Source organism: Chionomys nivalis, chromosome 15 (genome assembly GCF_950005125.1).
Source record: "Chionomys nivalis chromosome 15, mChiNiv1.1, whole genome shotgun sequence".
Lineage (NCBI taxonomy): Eukaryota > Metazoa > Chordata > Mammalia > Rodentia > Cricetidae > Chionomys > Chionomys nivalis.
The window spans coordinates 32865882-32883126 of record NC_080100.1 but is presented as its reverse complement, the minus strand read 5'-3'; the positions used below and the strand labels follow the sequence as shown (position 1 = coordinate 32883126).

Here is a 17245-nt window from a genome sequence, read left to right as displayed (position 1 = left end):
TTGCTACTTGGGGCACTCATAAGTTGATGAGAACTATTTAAAATAGATTCCGATTTTGTTTTGACAGGAGCTGATAATATCCGGAAATACTGGAGCCGCTACTACCAAGGATCTCAAGGAGTAATATTCGTCTTAGACAGTGCCTCCTCAGAGGACGATTTAGAAACGGCTAGAAATGAACTGCATTCCGCTCTTCAGCACCCACAGCTATGCACTTTGCCCTTTTTAATATTGGCCAATCATCAAGACAAGCCCGCAGCACGCTCAGTGCAAGAGGTACGCATGTCTCATTTGTGTTATTCTTCCGTCTGCTTGGTTGGTTTGCTTGTTTATTGTACGAATGCTGCCATGTTGGGATCTAGGAAGACATATAACCATGAATGTGTGGGACATGCTCATTTCCCCCATCCTTAGCATGGGTAGCGGAATACCGGTTATCGTTCTGATGACATATATTTATATTCCTGATCTTGCTTGTAAAACACAAATTCTTTTTTTAACTGGAAGACTTTCCTGTGTATTTTCTCTTTTATTTTGAAGAGGTAAAGGCCTAGTTCACAGCATTTTAATTTAATCCCTCTCCACCACCTTTCAGAGGGACACACTGTCCATTTTTCCACACAGTTTCATACCACCAAATATATTTTAATATGGCTCTATTCTTTCCTCACCTAATTGCCTTTCTTAGGTTGTTTCTGTTGTTTGAAAGTACAAGACTATTCTGGGTAAACAGTGCCACTATGAGCCAAGTTTCTGATTTCTAGCACTGAAATAATATGTAAATAGATAATAACTCAGAGACAGTGGACTCAAACCTCCTGATGTATTTGCCCCAGATTCTGCAGGATGTCTTTTCTCCTCTCCCTCAGAAAATTGTAACAGCTCGAGTGGTTTAGGATTAAAATTATTAATAGGAGTGCTGTTGCCCTACAGTCTGAAAAAGTAGATAAGGAGCCAAGAGCGTAGCAGGATTCAGTTCCAGCCTTCCCTCACATATAGTATGGACCTGTGGCCAATAGCTTGCGTCTGGCTTCTCAATAAATTGTTGTAAGTGCATAGGATTAATTTGGGTAATTATTTCTAACTTTGCAGTATTAAGTGGCAGAGTGCCTGTGTAGAGATAGTTCTCATTTGTTTAAAAACAAAACCAAGAACCACTGAGGCCGTGATTGCTACTCAGCCCTCAGAGCTATCTGTAGTTGTCTCCGTCAGCATTCAAGATTTGCCGCCTTTCCACTTTATAGAGTTTGGAAAATATATTTGATAGTAATTAAAGAAAATAGCAGGGGCTGGAGAGATGGCTCAGTGGTTAAGAGCATTGCCTGCTCTTCCAGAGGTCCTGAGTTCAATTCCCAGCAACCACATGATGGCTCACAACCATCTGTAATGAGGTCTGGTGCCCTCTTCTGGCCTTCAGGCATACATGCAGAAAGAATATTATATACATAAAAATAAATAAATATATATAAAAAAAAGAAAATAGCAGCCTGATAGTGGTGGCGCATGCCTTTAATCTCAGCACTCTGGAGGCAGAGGCAGGTGGATCTCTGAGTTCAAGGCCAGCCTGGTTTATAGAATGAGTTCCAGGACAGCCAGAGATACACAGAGAAACTCTGTCTCAAAACAAAACAAAACAAAAAACAAAAAAAAAAAAAAAAGAAAGAAAGGAAGGAAGGGAGGGAGGAAGGACAGATGGACAGACAGACAGAAGGAAGGAAAGAAAGAAAAGATAAAAGATACATAGCCATTTGGTTGTCACTGTGAGATGTCCTGCACTGCGATTGTGGTGCCTCCTGGACCTGTTCCATGTGTTAGCTTCTTGCCATGAGGCTTTGAAGTCTGTAGAAGGGAATGTTCTAGAATGCAGTGCCGGCTTGTCATAGAGCTACATCTGTTTATGCTGTGAGGTGCTTTACTCAGAGTATATCATCATTCTCGTAGATGATATAGAGACTGTTATTATATAGTACAGATAGACAACATAGTTATGTGTGTGTAAAAGGTGTGTATGATATGTCAGTATGATGTAGTGGTAGATGCAAGGACCAACCTAACCTTGACTCAGATGTAGGTCAGATGGAGCTGACAGAATTGCTTTCTTTTGGGAAAAAGTAAACTTTTTTTTAGACATCAGATAACCAAGACAAACATGTTTTTTTAAGATTTATTTTTATAGCCGGGTGGTGGTGGCGCACGCCTTTAATCCCAGCACTCAGGAGGCAGAGGCAGGCGGATCTCTGTGAGTTCGAGGCCAGCCTGGTCTACAAGAGCTAGCTCCAGGACAGGAACCAAAAGCTACGGAGAAACCCTGTCTCGAAAATCAAAAAAAAAAAAAAAAAAAAAAAAAAAAGATTTATTTTTATTATTTTCAATTATGGGTTTGTGAATGTGGGTGCAGATGCCCTTGGAGGCTACAGGCATCAGGTCCTGGGAACTGAACTTGCATCTTCTAGAGTAGTACATGCTCTTAACCACTGAGCCATTTCTCCAACCCCAGCAGATAAATTATATAAACTTAACATATGACCCATGGTAACCCTCTGTAGGAGAAACATTGAGTAAAAGAAGCTTCTCGCAATTAATTGCTTCTGAGTATTCCTTGTGTGTGTTAACTAGCTATTTCGCCGTAAAGAAAAAGCACAAATATTCACTTTTGATTCACCAACTGATGTCTATAGATATTGAATATTCATAGATATTTTTAAAAATAATCTCCAACTTGTACATATACTAGAATGCATGAGAACTTCATTTTCCCTCCCACTTATATCAACTTTAAATTGATTTTCCTAGAATGTTTTGCTTGTAAATAGAATTTAGTTAATACCAGTTTGAAGGTACTAAAAGTCCTAAAAGTAAAGCACTTTCCCTGTGGTTGTATCAACATACACCCTATAGGTACATGTTAGCAGAGCATTTGGGAGGATTGGGGTGGGGGGTGGATTCCTATAAAGACGTTGAGCTTTGTAGAAGCACAGTGAAGTGCTTGCTCACCCTGGCTTCGGTTCAGCTGAGAAAAGAAAACGTGGGAAAATCCCATCTTTCTCTTGATGGCAAAGAGGCTACTCTCTATGGTGTGTTTATATAATACCTGGTTGAAATAGTCTCAGGAATGTTTTCAGAATTAAATCAGTACCTTATTGTTAGCATAAAAATGGAATTGTGAAACCGAATCCTCTGTGTTGTATAAACAATGCCCTCAGACTGGTTGGGAACAGCAGGCCTGGGTAGGAGATTAAAAAGCAAACAGAGTCCCATGTTACTTGAAATATATTTTAGGCATGTATTTAGAAATATCTTCAGACATGGTCATCTCTTTGCTATTCTTCCCTTTCGTTAAGATACCATATGTCCATGTCTTATACAGCTTCACCAGTGTTTTGTTTGTCTGTGCCTGCGGGTTTGTGTATGAGCTGGTAAGGCTTTGGAGCATTAAAAAGATGGTGTTTTACCCCGCAAAGTATCTGTGACTTTTAAGGGAGAAATTCTGCTCAAAAATCAGTGGAGATGCTTTCGTTTAATAGGACACACTAACAATGCGACACAGTCAAGAAAAAGTGTGTACACTTAGGCTTGGTGAATCCTCTTTTCCCGAAAATTATTATATTTCATGTTTTCTGGGGGAAATGTGCCAGGATTTGTCCTGTCACTCAAGTAAAATTTAAGAATTCACTTGTTTGTTAACTCAACAGTGAATGGAAGCCAGCGAGACTCAGGAGAAAGGTGACTGGTCGCCAGGACTCCAACGAGATAGAGATCATCAGGAAGTTAAATATTTGAGCCCCATCTCATGCTGTGCATGTTGCTGTCTGTATGGAATACAGAATTAAGAAAGGAAGACAATGGTTAAAATTACTCCATAACCCACAAGCGGGCAACGTGCCCAGCTATCTCATTGCCCTTTGAGAAGCAGGTGGGATCTTGTAGGCAGCCTATCTTCCCTTTCTGTAATATACCTGGTCTTGATTTGTTCAGCTCACCAGAATTTTGAGGTTTTCTATCTTGAGAATTAGTAGTAGACACATGCATTGTCTTTTAACAAAGCAAAACAAAACAAACATCCTGGGAAAGTATGGGTGAAAGAACACCCTATATGCTGTTGGAAAGGCCAGGCAATCCTTATAGCAGATGTTTATTGCATTCGCTCTAGGGAGATGTGGTTGCTGCAGTTTTCCAGGATGTTCATATCATCTCTTTTTCTCTGTGGAAAACATACTACAGAACCTAAGCTTATGCCAAGTGGCCCACTTGATCGATTAGGAGAAAATCTGGTCTAGTTTAAATGGTGAGCTATAAAATGAGACCTCTTAAGAGTAAATGGTTTGGCTTTTTATTTGTATTGAATTGTAATTGTATCTAATTTGTTTTACAACTCCCTTTGGAGAGCATACTTCAGTTCTGAAGTTACTAAGTAGATCAGGAGTTTTGTTTTTTTGTTTTTTTTTTTATGGGAAGTTAAGTTGATATAATACCCAATAAATGTAATCCTATTTTCTCTCTACACAGTTGCTGACTGTCATTCTTTTACTTCCTGGCTTTTTAAAAATCTTATTTTCATTTTATTGGTTTTACCAGGCCATATAAAATGACACATTTGGTTAACATGAACGAAACAGCCCTAATTTTTAGCTGTTTCATTTGATTTGATCTTTACAGGTCTCCTTGATCCAAAAGTTCCTAACTTTTTCAGAAATGCTTCTGAAATTAAAATGTATTTTGAATATTTTTTATTATTACAATAATTAATTATAAAATATGAATACATGAACCAGATTTTTGAAGCAGAATTACAAGGTTGAGTGACTTGATTAGTTTCATACTTCATTGATTATAGCTTGGAAAAATCCAGGGTCTAAATTAGAGTGTCAAGATTACATTTAAAATTTGTGATTATAATTTGTGATTATAGTGTCTACTGATTTTAATGCAGTGTGCATGGGACTCAGTGTTTTATTGGAAATACATAGAGTAGAAATGTGAGAGGCATCTTTATGAGCACATTTGCAGACTCCAGCTTCCTTAGACCATGCTTCTTGGGGATATAGCCGTTCAAACTTTCTGAACTACGTACTTAATCTTTAGTCTTTTTGCTTTGGAAGGATACGTGTGTTTTTTATGGTACTTAACCGTCACCCTTAATTGGAACTCTGGTTTCTAGAAAGTCTTCACATTGCATGCTTTTTCCCTTCCCTTTCATATGTGTCACCAAGCCATGCCTCACAGCCGGGCGGTGGTGGCGCATCCTGTAATCCCAGCACTCGGGAGGCAGAGGAGGCGGAGCTCTGTCTGTGAGTTCAAGACCAGCCTGGTCTACAGAGCGAGTTCCAGGACAGGCTCCAAAGCTACACTGAGAAACTCTGTCTTGAAAAAACAAAACAAAGCAAAACGAAAACCAAGATAATAATTAATAATAATAATGATAATATAATAACGATAACACACCTCTAGTTTGCATCTTTCATTTTGTCTTGTTATTGCTCAACTATAGGCTAGGTCTATGAAGGAACAAGGATTGTCTTAGAGTTTCCATCATGAGAGATCTTTATTAGAAAATGTTAGAATTGCATAAAGCGCCTAGTTTGACTGAATGTCACTTTCTGTGTATGGAGGAAAATGTGTTTCCATTGGGAAGTGTGCTATACTTAAATTTTGAAGAGTTCTCCATGTTGACCTGCCGCTTGGCAGCGTTTTCGAATACTGATTTGATTCCCCATACAGCAGCGCACATACCTATGGTGTGAGCAGTTTGTAAACTCCCCTATGGGACATACACTTATTCTAAAATGATATAAGAGATAGAGATAATTTTGTTCGTTCCTTACAGATGTACTCCACACTGTTACAATTAAATTTGGGGAGGTAATGACAGGGTTTAGGAGTCCGTTCTCCAGCGAATGACTCAGTTATTTCTTAAAAATGTTTCTTGACCTGTAAGAAAAGCTGAGTTAGCAATCTCTTCATTAGTTGAAAAAAATATCATCATAAAAAGTACATTTTTAAAGAGCAGCTTTTGAGCTGAGAGTACTGAAAGTACGGTGTACGTGTCATACAGCCATTCAAGTTTCTGTGTGCAGTCCTTGAGGAGAGAAGTGAATTTCTTGGTTGTGCATCTATCCAGCTTGCTGTCACCATTCTTCCTTGTTACCCGTGATCCACTAGGCAATGAGAGTGTCCCATGTCTACTGCAAACTAATAATTCCCACTTACTCACCACTCAGTTACTTCAGAAAGGGACATTTTTACCCAGGAAATTATTTGGATGTGGGAGGAAAGAAATAGTTCAAAATATGACAGCGCACGCTCAAAAGAACTATCTCCTCTTCGTTTTTTCCCTTTCTTCAGTGCTGACAAATCTGCACCTCTTGTGAAGCTGGAAACCCCGGGAAGCTCTGTAAAGACTATTTATTGCTGCCCGTGTCCAGACACTCCTGTGTCTTGTTCTCCCTTAGTCTGTGCAGAGACTCCCCCCATAGCTCAGTGGTTCCCGTCAGCTTCCTATCTTCGTGCCGCAGTCTGCCTTCAGCTGTCCCGCTCCGACCCAACTCCTTTCTGCACACCAGACAGAACCAACTCGTCCCTGTTCTCCATGGGGTCCTTGGTACACGTGGTACCGTTTTCTAACTTCTCTGGAACAGAGTGACACTCCGCAGATCTTAGATGCTCTGCGCCTTGTAACTGGATTTCCCTTTCTTTTCTCCTGCTCAAGCTACCTCTCAGTATTCCTGTTTTCCCAGGAAAATTTCCCCCAAGATGACATCACACCAGAACATCTTCCTCAGTGGTCATGGCCACATTAGGTGTGCGCTCCTGATGTCTGCTAGCACGCTAGACTTATTCAGATCGTATTAAAATGACTTGTATCTTAATTTTGCTGCCAACTCCTGAAATTTGTAAGTCCCTTGAAGCACAGAGATTATGGCTTGTTTGTGTCTGTGTTCCAGATCCTGCTTTATCCAGACTGCTGGGATCTGTCTTTATTTAGTTCATCTCATTCATTCCCATCTAGAGGAATACAAAAACATGGGCTTTTTCCTGGACTCCAGACCTGCGATTTGAGTTTGCTGAGCACCATCTAGGCAGTAGCTCCTCAGCTCTCTGGCCTTGTTAAGGTTTTTAGAGCTTTATGCTGTTAATTACTGTATTTGCAAATGATCGGTTTTTATGTACTTTCATTTGTGTTTGTCATTTAGAGAACTGTTTAATAGTGTTCCCGTTTACTATTTTCTTTCCAAAATCCTTGTGGAAAGCAGCATGTCTTCTGACCAAATAATAATCTTTTAATTCATTTTTAAAGTAATTGGCTATTTTAACCATAGTGAACTTGTTTCATTTACTAGCGTTGGACACTTTTTTCTGTTTATATTTCTCATGTGAAGAGCAGCACATATGAAATTCTGAGGGAATATAGTTGAAATGGTTTTAAACTAATCAATACAATTTAACAAAAGTAAGTTTAGTCTTTAATAAAAATCATTTCTTCCATGGGTGAAACTTAGGACTTTTAAAAATTATTTTTTTATATATTTATATTTTATAACAAAGAATCATAGCTATTGAAATTAGAGAACTATTTTATTAAATAGTATTTGCTTCTTGTCTTTTCAAAGCAATATGGATTTAAGCAATTGTAAAGATATGTTACCCTTCTACCATATTTTAATTTTGTATTCTGTAAAATCCAATATTTCGTTATTATTTATTGGAGACAGTAAATTATTTGGGGGGCATAAATTTACAATACCATTTAGAGGGAGCACTCAGTATTTGTCTGTTTATTTATTTATTTCACTTTCAAAAGAAAACTCAGTCACAGTCCTTAGCTAACAAAGTTAATAAAACATTTGTCGAGTTAAATTAATTTGAAGATAGACACATAGTTAATGTCAGTAAGTTGCTTTGAAGATAAAAAGCACAATAAGCGTTAGTTATTATCATTATGATAATTATTATCATTATTATTATTACATAGTGTCTGTTTAAAAGATGCCCTCAGTTTCTCTGGAATGGCGGAGCCTAATGAGAGAGGTTAATATGCTGGATTTGGTCCAGGGCTGAGGATTTGAGACTTAATACAGTAAAGATTTTTTTTTCATTCATTAGATCAAGATGTTTTTGTTCTTTCTTCCCCCTCCTCCCAATTTAAAATACTTCCTTTAGATTTGGTAACCTGGGAGTTATTTTTAATAGTTTCTTTCCTTATATAACTTCTGAAATCATTATCTAGATTTTTTTCAAGAGTCTGGAATGTTCATGATTAATTTCTCTTCGCAGATCATGTCTCTTAACTAAGTTGATGAGAGCTCAAAATTATAATTTTTTATTTAAAAAATAGAGCATGAAGCATGCAAATGAATTATGGAAACTTCACTAGTCCTTATTATTAAAAACTGAGCGTGTCTTTGGGAAATTGCAAAACTTGCTCTAGCTATAAGTACGTAAGTTAATCTCAGTAAAAATATCTCAAGGGAAATTCATTAGATTCTTTAGTGAAAACATTCAGAATTCAGACCAATTCTTTACACGATAACTTCCTGATGAGATAACTGCAGAGATGCATCAGAAGTCCAGGGGAAAAAAAATAGTGAAACATGTTAGCAGGCACACGCAGAAAAGTCAAATATACACCTAGCTTCATAATCAATAAGGCATTAGTGACATGTCTGAAGAAGACATTCTTTAATATTATTGCAAATTAAGTAATAAAAGACCCCAAGAGAATGAAAGAAAAGGTGGCTGGAGCCACTGAATTACAATTGACAACCTAAAGGCAGTTGAAGAACCAATTGCTGGAGTGATTGCAAGGCTATTCATATTGTGCAGCAGACAGAGCACACCAGAAAGCTGGAACAATGCCTTCCGTTCAGCAATATTGCTTCAAAAGAATGGAAAGAGGGGAACGGGAAGAGCCACTGACCCCGAGACCAATTTCCAGGCAGCTGCACAAACTATATACTGTAATTAAAGGTTTTGACCAGTAATCACGGCAAAGCCAGACCGCAAAAAGTCTGGGGAGCCGGCAAAGTTATAATGAGGCTGGCTTCCTTCACTACAGCATGGAAAAATCAGGTAAGAAAGCAGTCCACTTCTGGCCATGACTGAAAACCCTCTGCTGTGTTTGCTCAAATACGAACATCATGTGTGTGGCCTTTTACCTCTAATAACAAAAGCATGAAATAAAAAAAAAATTACTTGCTTTCCACTTCTGAGATGGCTAGGGCTCTGTGACTTGGAGGGATGCTTTCCCTGGCCACCTTAGTTCTTTACCTAGGAGTTACACCTGCTTGGACCAAAACTCTGCACTCCGTGCCTGCAATGTCACCAATAATAGACTGGGTACAGTTTAGAGAGTGTGTTCTTGCTGTGCAAGTTCATATACTGGAATCTACAATTGCTTCCTTTTTTCTTTCTTTCATAATGTTCCTTTCTGTAGAAATCTGTATCTGAGCCATAGGGTCTTTATAAAGACATTCATATAACAAACACAAATACTTATATGTTAAGGAAATTGATTTAGTAGTTTCAGAGAATGATAAAGTACATGTGCATGCTTTCAGTACTAGTGTGAGGTTCTATGAGGTCTGATGGAAAATAGCATCTCATTTTGAAGGACATGTATGGTTTTCTTCTAACTGAATCCATCATGGTCTCTGCTACGTTTTGATACCATGCTTTCTAAGAATAAAGGCAATTACCTTCTTTACTAGAAAGTCAATGTCTAAATTCGTATGCATATAAATCTTTGACCCAAAAATTTTAGATACTTCTTACTGCACAGTTGCAACAAGGGAAGTTTTTAAGAATTTTATTTGTTGTTATTTAGGCTTATAATTTAACAAGTGTGGGTGTTAGATTCAGCTGTCTAAGCACAGTGGAGAGAGATTGGGGGCTGGCGGGATGGCTCAGGGATTAAGGGCACTGACTGCTCTTCCAGAGGACCCGGGTTCAATTCCCAGCACCCACATAGCAGCTTGCAGCTGTCTGTAACTCCAGTTCCAGAGAATCTGACATCGTTATACCAATGCACATGAAATAAAATTAAATAAAGTTTAAAAAAAATAGAAAAAAAAAGAAAGAGAGATTTCTTCAGTTCATCTACACCTGAAATACGGTTTTTAGGTCTTAAAAGAATTCTGTGTAGATACCAGTTAGGCAGGAAGTTGTTCCATCAGATATCTGGGATCGCATTCATAGATGTGAACTTGAGCCAACTGAGCCATATGGGAAGATGGTTCTGTATACGAGCTGTGAAATAATTTAGAGGTTGCGTCGAAGCGTATAATTTTAACATTTAGAATTTGTCAAATATTTATTTTTAAAGTTATGACTAATAATTTGTCAAGCCAAAACAGGGCTTTGTTAAAAGGAGCCAATGTGGAAAATCTGGATACCTTGTGCACACTTTATAGACAGGGGAACAAAAGAACAAAATGAGACCAAGCTTGCTAAGGAAGTCCTCAGGAAGAGCTGAGGTCAGGATTCTAATTCTTTAGCTGTTCTGTAAAAGCAAGGCAATCTCGTCAGAGGATAGCACGCCACATTGACAGAAAAGCTTGAATAGTCACTATGGGGTGCATAAAGACAAACCAGAAAAGGTCTCGAGATGGGCATGTCACTGCTATGCCCTTAGTCGAAGCTTCAATGCCATCACTCTTATTCTGCAAAAGTAAGCATTTGGACCCTGATGCCCTGGTTTTTAAAAATGTGAAAACACACTCTTAAGAAAATACACTTTTCTCTCTTTCATATACAAAGATTTATATTTTGTATAAATATTTTCACTTATACTAGTACTTGCCCATTTTCTTGGATAACTCTAAAATTTAAATTATTTAAATGGATGATCAGAGATTGATTATTGTAAACTTGTGCTGCATATCTGGGCCAATAAAGGTTTTAGTTAGGTTTAGGTTTGAACATCTTACTATCCTTTGGTTAATTTTTTTTTTAATTAGGTCACTCTGACTTTTTCAGTAACTTTTATGTTAATAAGCCCAGTTTTTAGTGAAAGGGGGGCAGGAGCTTTGAGGTAGAACGTAAGGTGGCAAGGTCACTTGAGCAGTGGCTTATTATTAAGATAATGTTTTTTCTGGTTGGCTGATGGTTTTTAATTTAATTTTTTATTTCATGTGTGTGAGTGGTTTGCTGTATGTATTATGTGCATTGCGCATTTGCCTGGTGCCCACAGAGGCCAGAAGAGGGTGCTGGATCCTCTGCCTCCATGTGGGTGGTGGGAACTGAATCCATACCCTGTGCTCCAGCAGAAAATGTTAACCACGGAGTCATCTCTCTAGCCCCATGTTTTGTTTTGGTTTTCCATTTTTATTGATTTCTCTTCATTTTTGTCTTATTGTCTTACCAGAAACTCTTTGTTTTCTTTCCTTTTTGATTTCTTCTTTCCTTTTTTAATTTTTATTTTTCTGGTTTTTCAAGACAGGGTTTCTCTTGGTAACAGCCCTGACTGTCCTGGAACTCGCTCTGTAGACCAGGCTGACCTCAAATTCACAGAGATCCACCTCCCTCTGCCATTCCAGTGCTGGGATTAAATGCGTGTGCCACTACTGCCCAGCTGTTTGGTTCTATATTTATAGAGATTTCTCTATCCAATGAATTTTTCTCTTTTGAGGTAGGAAAATTTAACCTTTTTTGATTAAATGTTGTGGAATCCCTTTAGTAATTGACAACATTAATTCAAGTAATGTAGACACAGAAAGTAAAGACTGTCTTCCATCATTTATACTAACTGGCTATGAGTCCATTGAGATTGTTTTTGGTGAAACAGTCAATATGATTTTATAAGTTAACATCTTTATATATTAAAATGAAATATAAAGATCCTAATAACTTTATTAGTAGTAGTTAGTTGGCTTTGAGCTAGGATGTGCCATATAATTTTGGGTTTTTTTCCCTCTATGTGTGTGCATATAATTCTTTAGCCATGCTAATGTTCAACTGGAAGAAAACATACTATTAAACATAATCAAAGCTGAACATTAATTTACATGCCTTTAATCTTTGCACCCAAAAGGTGGAGGTAGGTAGATCTCTTAGTTTAAGGCCATCTTGGTCTATGTAGTGAGTTCTAGGCCATCCAGGATTTCACAGTGAAACCCTGACTCAAAGAAAATAAAAGCAATATATCTTTAAGCTGTTAAAGAAAGAGATATGACTATAATTCTTAGATTTATTTTCATTGGGGTTAGTTTTAGAATAACTTCTGCAATTGAAGTTTATTTACAAATTTGTAAGTTTTAAAAAGTAAACATAAAAAGATAACTTAATCCAGTCCTCTGTCAATTAAGTTCCTGTGAATCTATATGTCTTTTCATTTGGACTTCTATGGAATATCATGTAATCTTTTAATAAAATCATAAAATTTTAAGGAGGACAGACAAGTGAAGAGTGGTTCTCTTTTCTGACCATATTTTCTGCTCAACTTTTATCTGCAGCTCTGTCTGTAGTAAGGCAAGTTGGACTCCAAATTTTAAATGTCAAAAGGTTGGAACACAATCTCGTAGAATTTTGCCTAACAGCAAAGTGAAATGAAGAATGCATATTAATATAATTGTCTCAAAGGCATGGGTACAGTGAGATGTGATCAGTTCAGTTTGTTACGCGTGATCTCTGGTTCCTAGGGCGTGGATTTCAGGCAGCTTCTTGAGTCACGCAAGTGAGCTTAGACGAACCTCGCTCTCTGATTTTGCGAGAAAGATTGGTGTGTGATAAGATGAAGCTGTGAGCCTCAGGTAGTCAGATTTCAGTTCCCAAAGTTTCCAAGCATATAGACGAGTGCAGAAGACAACCTCAGGAGTATCCTGACCCATCCGTCATGTGGATGATTTCACAAATGATAACGTTGCACCGCATGCTTCAGATCCCCCCCCTCCCCCGTCCGGATACAGACCATAAAGGAGGACTCTGAAGCTCGTGCCTAGTTCTCTCCTGTCTGTCTCTCACCCTCACTCCTTGAAAACCCAGTGCCATCTCAAAGTTGGTACGCATCTTATCCAGAACACCTTTTCATGCTTCTCCACAGACAGATGTTTCTAGGTAAGGTGCAAGTGATTTCAGTGACGGGAAGGTAACGGCCATGAAGTAGAACGTAGACATTGAAATTATTCTTCATGCTTTTTATCAAAATATGCGAGTAATGTATCTATCATAACATTCTCTCAAACTACATGTTTGAGAGTATGGTATTGGATATGTATGTCCTGGTTTGTCTGTTTTCACTGATCTGTGTGTTCCAGGTCATGACCTCCCCTGCAAGTGTTTATGTATCCATTCTCTTACCGATGAAATTAATCCGTTTCTGAATTTTTCTGTTCGTAAACAAAGCTGCTGCCGAATAGCTTTGACATGTTTACTTGTGTACACATGCCGGCATTTCCCAGGTCAAATTGCTCCTGTAAGATTGAAGTTACTGGGACCTAGGGTCAAGTATTGAACCTAACGGGTATTCATCTTTGGGTTTGGAGATGAGTAATGGCGAACGGGCAGCAATCAGAATCAGAGTCCTTCATCCCACCAGCAGGTGAGCCATCGCAGGCCGATCTAGGATCTGTTTGTTCATCTGTCAAATGGGATAGTCGCAGACCCACACAGCGCCCTTGTCTTCCCTGTTCCTGACAGGGCAGATCTGAGTCCCCATGATGTTTAATTCTGAACTGCACCTGCTGGGGGCCTTACCTCGAGAGTGTTCCTCAGATTCACAAAAGTAAAACAGAAAGATGTCCAGGTTAGGCGCACTTCACACACAGACTTTGGATGCTCTTAGAGACTACATTCCAAATACAAGGAAGAAAGGTGGGTCGGCAAAGGGCGGAAGAACTCTGAAAACGTCATACAGCTTGTGATTTTTCTAAGAATACACTGTATTTGTCTTACTTTCATTCCGACATATATTAATAGTATTCTTGTCAAAACTCTCTCTCTCTCGCCATCAGATGCTTTTCTCTGAGGAAAAATCTAGAAAAATAAAACCTTGTGTTTTTTTTTTTTTTTCACTTGTGACATTTGACAACAAATTTTGTGGTAAACCGTTCGGTCATTCTGCTCAATTTCTGCAGGCCATGTTTGCAGTACTGTTAAATTATCTTCTTCCCCAGGCTGCAAAAGCCAGTGTAAAATATGCTCCTTGAAGAGGGCAAAAAATGAGGGTGGCAGTGCGAGAGGTGTGGGCCACCTGCAGAGGCTGGTGGCCTTCCCGAGGCCCGGAAATCTGTCTTTCGTGGCCTGCGATTGACAGCCTGCTCGGTTCTTTGAAGGCCCAAGAGGTTGCTGGGATTATTTTAGCGTATATGTGGCACCAGTTCATCCAGATTTACATAGAATCTCCCTCAGCATTAAAGGTGGATTACTTCGCATTACTTTTATTGCTTTTCAAGTGTTTTTTTGGAAACATGTAAGAGTCCTCCTAAAAACTGGATTTCCTGGAGAGTGCTTTCTTTTGACGCGAATTTTAAGAATTTGTCGCAGACTTTTTAAAAGTCCGCAGTTTAACAGCCGAGGGGACCTGAATTAAAGCAAATTACTTTGTTAAAACTGAAACTGGGGTGTGAAGCGGGAGCTCATCCTATCTCCTCCGTATTCCTGCTAATAAATCAGACCTGTGTGTGTTTAACAAAACAAGAGTGTGCTTTTTTTTTTTTTTTTCTCCTTCATTCTCAGTTTCTTTTGATCATTGATCTGGGTGACCCCATGCTCGGGGTTTTTTTCTTCATTTGACATGGACAGATTTTTGAAGTATAGCCCTCCTTTGGGAACCCCGGGCAGTTCCACTTGACTAACCTGTGATCTAATGAGCGGTAACGCAGGGCTACAGTGGCCATTTTGTGTGCTTTGACGCAGGATGGCTAGACAGTGCAGCAGAAAGGCATGTCTGTGGAGAAAGGGGCGGCAGGGTGATGGAGCCGTGTGAGAAAGACTTGTTAGCCCACATTAGTGTGCCTGATTTACTTCACAACAGGTCAGGAGAGGCCAGCAGCGGGGTTGTCCTGAAATTACGAAGTTGAAAACCCTGGTATTAGAAAGCTTTCAAATCTCCGAAACTCCAAATTAATTCCGTTAATTCCCGAGTTGGTTTTCCCTCACCTCTGAATTGCAGCAAAGAGCACCGTCGCTTTCTCCCGTCTTGCATCTGTTTATAAAATAATTATGTGACCCTCAAGTCCTTCCCTGCTAGAGGTTTTAAGCATCCTGTCATGCTTGGCTTGTTTTGCAGCAAGCTTGGATGTGAAAGAAGCCAAACCCACACGTGGTTGCTGCGTTCTCTGCTCTGAGTTCAACCCTTAATGAGGACCCCATCGTTCCCATTGGAAGTGGCCTAAGAGTGAGTGCAGCTAGCTCACTCACTCCATGTGTATCTCCATAGCCGAAAGGGGCGCTTCACTGTTCCCATCAACACAAGGGGGTGTTGGTGTGTGGCTAGCTTGTCTCCCTTCTAGAATATAATGAATAAAGCCCAATTAGGATTTAAAATTCTCCTTCTTCTAGCTCAGACTGAAGTATTTTGCATCTTACCATTATTTACACCTTTTAGGTGAAAGAGAATAGAGTACTTAGCAAAACTAACCTCATTTCTATAATTCTGGCCCTAATGGTGACCTTACATCTAAGTCTTTTCTCTCTTCATATCCAGAAGGCCCTTGGGATATGCTGCAAAAGAGAAACAAAACCTTACAGTTGCTGATGATATTGTTATTATCTCACTACCATCTGTGGAAGACTAGCCAATACAATTCCTCTCCCACTAGGATTAAAGAGTAATCGGCAGTACAGGCTTTTGTTTGAATTGAATTCAGTATGTCCAAATACATGAATGATACTTGGATGTATTTGTGTATATGTATGTATACGTATATATGTATACATATGGGTTGTAAAACTATGTTTGTGAGATAAATATAGAAACCAAGAGAAACAGCATGGCACTGACTAGTGTGGCCGTTTTATCAAGCTTCATGGGTAGTGCTTGTGTAAGTGCTATAATGTATGTAAGATAAAATATTTCCTTTGTGCCACAAGGGTGTCCAAAATAGATTGGCCTGCTCTTGCAGTCCTAATTTGGGGGTTTGGGCTGTCCTAAAGAGAAAGCTGTTGAGAGGATAAGCACATGCCAGGTAGTGACCAATCTACAGAAAGCTCAGCTATTGAAATTCTCGTTTTTGTCTCTATGCCTGCTTACCTATAACTTTTGAAAGAGGCTTCCTCAAAGATGAAAAATGCCTTGGTTCAGGATTTTAAACTTGCACTTGTGTTTTTAAACTTGTATTATGTATTTATTAAAAGCATGTATTTACCTATTGGCTGGTACCCTTTGTACGTTTCCTGCATACCTATCACTGGGAAAAGAGATACAAAGAAAGACAAGAGCATCTCTTCCTCAAGTCAGCCACATGGAACAGATAATTATGTTTTATGAGTAGAGCCATTAGAAATAAGAGGAAGAGTATTGTGGGGATACCAAGGGACCGAAGTTAGTAAGAATTAGTGTGTAGATAGCAGGGGGCATGCGTCACACACAGCAGTAACTTCCTTTGCTGTGCTGAGAAGTACACGTTTATTTCCACATCTGTTTAATAATGAAGGCCCTAAGATCCATACAAATGAAGTAATTAATTATGCAAGATCTAACTACTGACATAAATCCAAGCCTTTGGATTCCAAATCTTAGGCTTTTTAAAGCTTCAATACAACAGTCTCATATCATTGGATTTTTGAAAAACAAAAATATTTTATTAATTTGATTTCTGAAAATATAATTTAATTTTCGCTTTTGACTTTGAAGTCTTGAATCAAGTGTTTTCTCTTTGGATGTGTCTTGCTACTTGGACAGATCCCAGCTGCCAATTTACAGATGGGCCCTTTTTTATAAGTGAGCTCAATGGAAGTGAGTGTAATATATTGAAGAAACTAAGCCAAATGAGTTTTATATACTGTGAAACAGAGTGGCTATTGTGTTCCAGTGCTGAGGGGAAGTCTGCAAATTTGGGCTTAACTCACTGTCCTGTCCGTCTTTGTTTTTAGAAATAACACAAGACTGCACTGGAGAGGTAGTGACACCTCAAACCATTGCTGGAAACAGCCACTTCCTCCTTGACTGCTCTAGCAGTAACCCGCCCTCCAGCAGCTCTGACCCATTCACTCCTGCCTTCATTCATCAATCTAACAAAATCTAGACAGCGGAGGGAAGGTGAGAGAGGGTCTTTGAGGTCTGAAGCCACAACTTAAAAAAAAAAAAAAAGCA

General features: G+C 38.9%; 1 protein-coding gene across 4 annotated transcripts in view; it reads left to right on the top strand.

Annotated features, from left to right (window-relative positions):
• The window catches only part of Arl15 (ADP ribosylation factor like GTPase 15), a 353796-nt gene that overhangs the window by 172077 nt on the left and 164474 nt on the right, over positions 1 to 17245 (top strand). For all 4 annotated transcript variants that reach the window (XR_009058382.1, XM_057790206.1, XM_057790207.1 and 1 more), the window contains one exon: positions 68 to 276. Coding sequence is in view for 3 of the 4 variants with exons in the window: in XM_057790206.1 (XP_057646189.1) it covers positions 68 to 276 (209 nt within the window). In the remaining variant the exon portion in view is untranslated. The remainder of the gene's footprint in view (positions 1 to 67; positions 277 to 17245) is intronic.